The 8,996-nt window shown below is 35.7% G+C and overlaps 1 protein-coding gene across 3 annotated transcripts in view; it reads right to left on the reverse strand.

Moving 5' to 3' along the window:
- Positions 1 to 1,648: 1,648 nt before the first annotated feature.
- The window catches only part of XIRP2 (xin actin binding repeat containing 2), a 289,739-nt gene continuing 282,391 nt past the window's right edge, over positions 1,649 to 8,996 (reverse strand). Inside the window, exons 8-9 of one of the 3 annotated variants that reach the window (XM_029225393.1) lie at positions 8,056 to 8,189; positions 1,649 to 3,529 (exon numbers count right to left, since the gene is read on the reverse strand). In XM_029225393.1, coding sequence (XP_029081226.1) covers positions 8,095 to 8,189 — 95 coding nt within the window. In that variant the 3' untranslated portion in view covers positions 1,649 to 3,529; positions 8,056 to 8,094. The remainder of the gene's footprint in view (positions 3,530 to 8,055; positions 8,190 to 8,996) is intronic. The other 2 variants (XM_029225394.1, XM_029225392.1) reach the window with 2 other exon arrangements.

Genomic DNA, 8,996 nt, shown 5'->3' on the forward strand with positions numbered 1-8,996 from the left:
AGGTGATGAAGTCAATAATTAAGATATTTCTGATAAAGAAGATTTTAAAACAATATGTTGTTGATTGAATGAAGGGTAAACAGAAGAACAATTCATATTTTTCTATTGTTTTCCCTGATATGTACCTTAGCTTATTTTAATCCCAAGTTTTAACATAACTGAACAGTGGACTGGGCTACAAAGATTAAGTGCGCAGAGTCCCAAGGTAGAATTTTTATAAAGAAAGGCACTTTTGTAAAAGCACAGCTGACATTAAGAAACTATATCTTAAGATACTATGTCATGATCATTCATAAATTATTTTTTCTCTATGGAAACATTTGTGTAATTTCAGCATATATGATTGTAGGTATAATGCTGTGTCTTTAAGAATATATGAAGAGCAGTGCAAAAGTGCACTAATTCAATTTAAACAATAATTTTGCTACTGTAGCCCCACAGCTTACTATTTTCTTGGCAGACTCTCACAGTATTCAATTAAATTGAGTAAAAATGTCCCCACAAAAGGTATATGTTGAAGCCCTATCCCCCAATGTGACTGTATTTAGAGGTAGGGCTGTTATAGAGGTAATTAAGGTTAAATGAGGTCCTCAGAGAGGGGCCCTAACCCAATAGGACTAGTGTCTTTACAGGAAGAGGAAGAGACATCAGCAGTGCACCTGCACAGAGGAGAGGCCATATGAGGACAGAGTGAGAGGGCAGCCGTCTGTAAGTCAAGGAGAGACGCCTTAGGAGAAACCAATCCTGCTGACACCTTGGTCTTGAACATCCAACCTCTAGAACTGTGAGAGTAAATTTCTCTTGTTTAAGCCATCCACTATGTGGTACTTTGTATGGCAGCCCTAGCAAACTAATAATGTCTCAGGTATCTGTTGAGAACATACTAACAAGAGAGAATCGTTATAATTTCTAAAAAGAGCGAGTTTTCAACACTGCATTTTGGTTTGGACAGGCAATGGTCTGTGCTTATGTAGGAAAATATGGGATAAGGCCTGTTTCATATGCGTACATTCTATATCACCAGGAAGCAGCTCATTTATATTCATGTTAGTTTTCTTCTTAGAATCATCAAATGTATTTGAGGAAAGGCAAATTCAGCAGAAAATTCAGAAGCCAAATCTTCTGTTTTCCTAACAGAAAAAATTAATATCCATTAATTAGGATAAGAAAAAAATCTGACAAAATGTAGTGATATCGCTTGTATGTTTATCAATTGCATATAGTAAGCAATTAAAAATGCAATTGGCATAATTCATTTAAGTAACTTCTAAAACCTTTCCAGTTCATTTGACTTCTGAGTATGGACTCCACATTAATTTGAAGAAAACTGATATTTTTCATTACATGTTTATAGACATGTTCCATGATAGTTTAATGTAGGTAATTAATTAAAGAACCACAGTACCGTTTGTATCTTTACAGAAAGAGCAAAAAGGAGAAAGAATATTTTATATTTTCTAACAATACTGCGGCTTTGGTTTAGTATTTAATTTTTCCAGGAGTGTGTGTGTGTGTGTGTGTGTGTGTGTGTGTGTGTGCGCGTGTGTGTGTGTGTATTAAATATTTGGCCCAAGACAAATACTTCCTAAATCATGGAAAACATACATACTTAGAATGACAATATGTATGGAAAAAAGAAACACAAGTGTTTTGGTTTGCACCCCAGGTGGTTTAATTTTATTTCAGCAGAAATTATAGAGGAAGTTTAAGAACAGTGATAAATGTCAGCAGTATAGAATGTCACCAGTGATGTTATCTGGCATGTTGAAAAACAGAGCAATATACTTAAGTGCCGTTTGACAGGAAAACAGAGCCATGTTGTTTCATCTCTTCGTTCCATTCAGATTCAAACCAATTATGAAAAACAACATATAGTGTAATACAAGGAATATTCCATTGTGATAAACATGAGATTTCTGAACGTTTACAAGTTCAACAAAAGGTTATCAGAATCCCCAAAGTCCTATTTCAGGGCATTGATATTTCTCGATGCCTGAGTGCAGACTGCAAGTGACCAGAGATGTTTCACTCAGTGTCACTGTAGCACCTGTTCCTTTTAATTTGCTCTTCCACCGTGAGTTGTTCAAACTGGACCTCCACCGTGGGAAATGGAGGCTCAGCTGTAAATTCACTGCTTGAAGCATCAAAACTTGTGTTTCCATTAATACGTGCTGCTCCTATTGTTTCACCATGCCAATGTCTGATGTCCTTCTCCAATTCTCTTAGATATAAACATGGCATATTTTTAATTTGATCTACAGAATCTATTAAATTACTCTTAAAAATGTTCTCATTCTTCGTGGAAAAAGCAGCAATTTTCACAGTGTTAGAAAAGAAGAACTGTAGGTTTTTGTTATTTGAGTGGTTTCCTTTGATATTTAAGATATTTGTATCAGAAGAGGGCATTGACCTTTTCCCCTTTACTATGATCCTGTCATTGAAGCCTGACTTGGGGACAGACTGCATAGGACTGCCAGCAGTAGCTCTGTCAGTCTGTTTATCAAGAGCCATAGCCAGTACATTCCCCGAGTAAGTCTTTTCAGATTCAAATACACCAAGTAACTCTGAGATTCTAGAAGCATTTTCTAAGTTTTCAGTTTGATATTCATTTGCAGTGTAGTGCGCTTCACTTGACAGTGGCAATAGATTAGGAAATTCTAAAATAGATGTCTTCTGCCTGCAATTATTCAGATATGACGCTGCTACATAATTGTTATTATTATTCTTATTCAAATTCTCTTTACGATTTTCTGGCACCACCTCATCATCAGTGTTAGTAACCTGTAAAACTTCTGTACCATCAGGTTCATTAGGTTTTTCATTTTTCTCCTTCTCAGCACTCTGCACAACCACATTACTGTTGTCATGAAGATCCATTTCACTTTTCCTCTTATTCTTTGTATCTTTGGGCTCATTCAGCTTATCTTGCACATTCTTATTTCCTTCCTTCTCATCTTTTCTTGCTTCATACATTTCCATTTCTTTGATTCCTGTATAATCCACTTTCTGACACATGTGGATGGGCTGCAGACATGGTTGCAGGAAAGAAATGTTATCTTGTTCTTGTCCTTTATTTTCCACAGTTTTCATGTGTTCTATCTGTGACTCACTTTTAAATTCAGCAGATGTAGAGGTTGTCATTTCCGGTGGCCATTTAGGTTTACTCATTTTGAGCTCCTCCTCAAGGGGGAAGGTTTTCTTAGGCATCTCCCTGGAAGGGGGCCAAATGATTTTTAATTTTCCCCTCTCCCCACATTTTCTCAAGTCATCTCTTTGCCCTTCACTGTTACCAGCATCTAAATGTTTATTAAGCTCTCCAAGCATGGGGGTATTTTCCGCATTGTTTTTACACATATTTGGTTCTTCATTGGGAGTAAAGTCAACTGAGCTGCTTTGATTTTTGCAATTCCATCGATCTTTATGCTGTTTGTGTCCAAAACCTTCATCATAATTTCCTTTAGATTTGAAAAGTTGTTTAAAGTGAGGTTTACAATATATTTGTCCATGAAGCGATGCATAATTTCCCAAACTGCCAAAAAGAAAAAAAAATTTTAACATTCTAAATATACACTGCAAATTCATAAGGAATTAGGGAATTGATTATTTCAAGAATGAGTCAGAGATTCAGCACAATTAACTTACTGGCAATAGGAATGTGCTTATTAATTGAACATTCCTGTTAGATAATAGTCATCACTAATGCCCTACATGATACTTGTCTCGGAGTATTTAGAATTTCATGCTGTATGTCAGGTATTGGTATAATAGGTATTATAGTGTAATGCATATGTAGTTATAGATGGTGTAAAATGATAGGACTAAGTCTTTGCTAACTCAGTGAATTGTGTGAGGGGTTTCAGTTTTCAATAAATCCTGAATAGCATACATGCAAAAATCAACTATTTGTGCTTCCTTGTTAACTGGATTTTGAATGAATTGGAAAGCTTGCCTATGCAATTTTTTATCTTGTCTCTTTGGAGAGATTAACAAATAGAATGCCTGTTAAAATTAAAATCAAATTTAGTCAAAGGCAGCAGCAGCATTTTTTGAATATTTCTGAACCTCCACATAAAAACAGAAAGCAAAACTTAAAACCCATGGATAAAATTACAACAAAACTAAGTGACAAGGTATCCTCACCAACCCCAAAATACAAGGAGGCAAGGACAAACCAACAACAGCTACAAGACTGAATAATAGTTACATCTGTATGGGTGACAGTAGAGGGAGAAATGAAGGTGTCTAATGGACCTGACAATATGAGACCACAAAATAGGCAATCAATATTTCCTGGAAAGTGTCACATGCCAATCAGAGAGCAGCAGCTGAAATTGGGAGGGGTTTTGCCCGTTTCAATAGCCAGTGAGTGCAAAGGCCCTGTGGTAGGAAAGACTGAAGAGGCTAGCAAAATCAAACTCAAAACTGACCCACTGAGATCCCCTCTTAGAACAAGACTCTACCCCGAGAAAAACAATTATGGGAGTGGAATCAAAATTGAGTTGGATAATGATGACAGAAATAAAAAGAAGGTCCCAATCAACATGGGGGAGAGGATCCAAGGCAGGAAATCCAAGAAGTCAAGCCACCATACTTTTTTGAACAGTATAGGAAAACCAGGAGAGGCAGTTCTGTGAAGGTGGGAAAACCATCCTGAATTTTGCTTCCTTCCAAGATTTGTATAAACTAATTCCATATAAAAATGAGCAACAGGAAAGTATCAAGGCCAAATAGTATATGAAGTTATTATAAGAAATGAAAGAATAAAGAGCGTTATAATATCATTGCAGACAATGAAAACATGCTAGAAAAATGTGTTCTCAAAACATCAAAAATTTAACCTAATATTTCAAAATGAGCTAAAAGACATTAAGAAAATGATAAAAGACCTGAAAGAACAGCATGAATTGTAATTAGAAAAAGTCAGAAACAAGGTATCAGATATCAGGAAGAACACAGAAGTAAAAGGAAAAAAATCAAGTATGTCAGCAATTAAAACTAAATTAAAAGACATACAAGAGCAAATCCATAGAAAGCATCTTAAGAAAAATAGGAAAATCAAAAACTGAAAATTTATAATCATAAATGAAAAAAGAGATAAGGATTTGAGAGATAATAGGAGCTCCTGAAGAAGAAAATAATGAAACAAGTTAAATATTAAAAAGCTATAATTTAAGGAAACTTTCCCAATATAAAAAAGTATGAAACTACATATTGAAAGAGCACACTAAATAACTGACACTATTGATCCAGAATGACCAATACCACGAAGTATTCTAATAAAATGACTAGGTTTAAGAAAAAATCCTTTGTGTATCTAAAAAGAAGAAAAGACCGTATTACTTATAAGGGCAAGAAAATTAGATTATTATCAGACCTTTCCAACACTTCATGCCAGATAAAAAAGAAATAATGCCTATAAGATACTCAATGAAAGAAAATGTAAGCCAAAAATTTTACTTTCAGCAAAACTTACCTTCCATTGTAATGATCACAAATTGTTATCAATATGTAAGAACTCAAGGAATAAAGTTTCTATGAGCCTTTTCAGAGGACTCTACTTGAAAATAAGCTTGAACAACCAGAATGACTATGGAAATGTCAACATAAGGACAGTTGACAAGCATTAAATAAATTGTTATCTATAAACTGAGATGAAACGAGGGCAAAGAGGGAGATAATATGACATGCATTGGCTACATGCTATGACACCAAAGACATAGTACGACAATTTAAAAAAATGGGGTGTGGGTGATCAGAGGGGCAAATGCAATTTTTTAATGCTTTGATAATCAAATCAGTGGTGCTGATAATTTTGTGATTCCAAAACTTGTTGTCCAAATGAATATGGGAGAGTCTAATTCTGTTATCTCCTTTTCCTTTGAGAACCGGAAGCCCTGAAGTGGAAGAAAGGAGGTCCAGATGTAATAGAGAAGAGGCTAAGCAAAAGGAATGCAATTTTGAATTCAATTTGGAAATATCACTATGAATTCATGATATATTTTTTCTTTATATATAAATATTTACTAGCTCTTAACACTAAAAAAGCTTAGAAATAGTGATCAACCCAGTAGAAAGAGCATCAAGATTGTAGTCTTGAAATATCATTTCTCACTAAAGGAAATCAAGGCTTGGAGAAATAACTGGTTCCAGTAAACGGAACAGTAAATGCACAAGAGGAACATGGGACATCTAGTCCTATCAGATAATGAGGAAGTTATCACAGATTACTAAGGTCCTGTCAAAAGGACTCAGGAGACAACTTGAAGTGGCTTCCACTGGCCAGGGATAGAATAACTGGAGTTTCAGTAATGATGATAATTGCATCTGATTGAAACCAGTCGAATATGTGTAACTCTGTGAGTTTATAAAGACATTAAAATATTTTAAAAGTGGTTATCTCTAGGTGGTAAGAAACCATTACATTAAATTGTTAAATAAATAACTGATACATTGACAAAACTGGTAAATAAAGGGAAAGAATTATGTACTTATTCTGCCTTTCCTTTATCAGTTGTACCCCTGTGTAACCCAATAGCAAATGAGGGGAAGCATCTTCCATAAAAGTATTCTCATCATGAAAAAGGAAGAACAAAATTAGAGTATCAGCATTTTGCAAACATCAATTAATGGATATAGGTATTAAGCTTCAATACCTGTTATGATCACAAAATGAGAAAAGCAGACTCCCTATGTTCTTTCAAAAGGAATCTAATCTTAGTTTAAACTAGAACCTAGATTCAGCTGACAGTCGGTTGAAAATACAAAGGATAAAGGAGCATGTGAACTGCACTGTGAGTGTGCAATCAGCAATTCCAGACTGTGGAAAACTCTACCTGTCAAATATCCTGGGTCCTTCACAAATAGATTGTAAGAAATGAAAGGAATGGATGGAAAGTCTATAGATTAAAAAGACGTGAAAGACATATCAGAGTTTTAAAAACAGACAAAACTAGAGTATAGAATCTCGGAAAGCACATTTGGATAAATAAAACTATAAAAATGCAAGGAAACAATTACTACAAAGGATACCATTTACTCACACGCAAGAGATAGGTTGTGTTTGGGTGGGGCCCAGGGAGGAAGGAGCTTCTGGAATGACTAGCAATGTCGTATTTCTTGACCTTGACAGTGGTTACAATATGTTCACTTTATAATAATTTAGTGAGCCACATACTTGCTTTGTTTTTTTTGTATTTGTGGGGTTTTATATAATGATTTTTAAAAATAGCAGTCATTGAATAAATATTTTTGAGTCCTTATTGTATATCTGCATTTACCAGGTGTTGGCAAGACAAACATTAATACATTTCCTACAGCCAGTGACAACTACATTAGATTGTGTTAAGAACGGGGCAAGCAAAGGGGATGCTGTGATCCACATAGGGGAGTTAAAGCAGGTTTCGTCAAAGACATAAAGTCTCAGTTGAGATCTGAAGAATGAGTGGTTATTAGCCGGGTGGAGAGCTGGGAGAGAGGCATGGGAAAACTCCTCCAAGGAGCAGCAATAACATTTGGAACCAACTAGATGTGAGACAGAATAATAATGATTTTGAGGAACTGAAAGAAATTCATGAAAAGTAACATGCAACAGGAGGAAGGGGTGTTGGGAGATGAGAAGGGACAAGATCTTGACGTGCCTTTTAATTCATATTTAGATGTTAATTTTGGGGAGAGAGGAAGCCATTATATGTTTTAAACTGAGAAGGGCTCTCAGATTTGCATTTTAGAAAGATCATTCCCCCTGCACTATGGAGCATGCCACTGGGGCAGGTTGGTGGTGGTGAGAGTAACACTTGATTTTTCTTATTTATGTGATCTCCATGCTGGGACAAAAGGGACACTTCTGGATTTGATTAAGAAAGCAAAGTGTCAAAAGGAAAAAGGTCACAGCCATCCTGAGCAACACATAACAGAACACGACCACATTCCTGTTTGGTGCTGTTTTAACTGATGGCAACAGGATCTGGAAAAGTTGACATCTTTCTAGAGACATGATGTTATAAGTATACTGCAGACTCTTCAAATATTTGTGCCCCAGACCACAAAACATTTTACCTCAGTTTACTGTTGCAATGGTGGCAGCGGAAACAGGATTTATGAAAACTCTGCCTGTCTGCTACTAGGCACTCCATTGGATAAACCGTCTTCTGACAAAGTATACATATTTCCTTGTCTTGGAGTTGCAGTTTCTAAAAATAAAAATTTATAAAAGCTTATGTAATATTGTCTTCAGTCACATTGTTAAAACAAAACAAACAGCAACAGCATATGAACTGGCCATGCAGTTAGAGTAGAAAGCGCTAACACTACTGCCCTGGCTCCTCTGGATGCAGGGCATCCCACCATCAGGTTTAAGGTCCTGGTACAATCAACCTTATTCTGGTGTCTCTATTATTTATACATCGTAAAAGTGGATTTTATTATTTAAGGAAATAATACATGAGTATAACGTGTTCATTAACTTTAATACATTAAAAAGAAAATATATAGGGAACTCAGCCATGAGGAGCCCTGAGAGCACTTATCATTCTAAATAACTCGGCATTCCATATATATAAAGGTTTACACCTAACTTGGTCCAAAGTGTTTGTTTTTAAAGCATTCTGAAGAGATTTTCCCAAAATATATACATATCTTTTTCAGCTGATCCTGTGTTTGTTTAGATATTTTCTTGATGGCTTAGTGTTGACTCTCTAACACCAATTCTTAACTTTAAGATGAGCCCCCTAAATACACTGAAATGTTCAGGGCCATTTGTCCTCAGTCTAAACGGCTTAAGATTTTATGCCTCTGGGGATTCTTATATCTGCCTCTTATGATTTTCCTCCCTGTACCTACAGTCACATGCTGCTGCTCGCATGTGAATGCCAGCTCCTATGAATAATAGTAGTTATATTACTAACCAGTGTTTGTATAATGGTTCAAAACTGACACAGAACTTTCACCGGAGTATTGTTTTGATCTTCACAACAATCCCGTGAGAATAAGTAAGCTTT

This window comes from Monodon monoceros, unplaced genomic scaffold (genome assembly GCF_005190385.1).
Source record: "Monodon monoceros isolate NGI ecotype Baffin Bay Population unplaced genomic scaffold, NGI_Narwhal_1 Super_Scaffold_16, whole genome shotgun sequence".
Taxonomy (NCBI): domain Eukaryota; kingdom Metazoa; phylum Chordata; class Mammalia; order Artiodactyla; family Monodontidae; genus Monodon; species Monodon monoceros.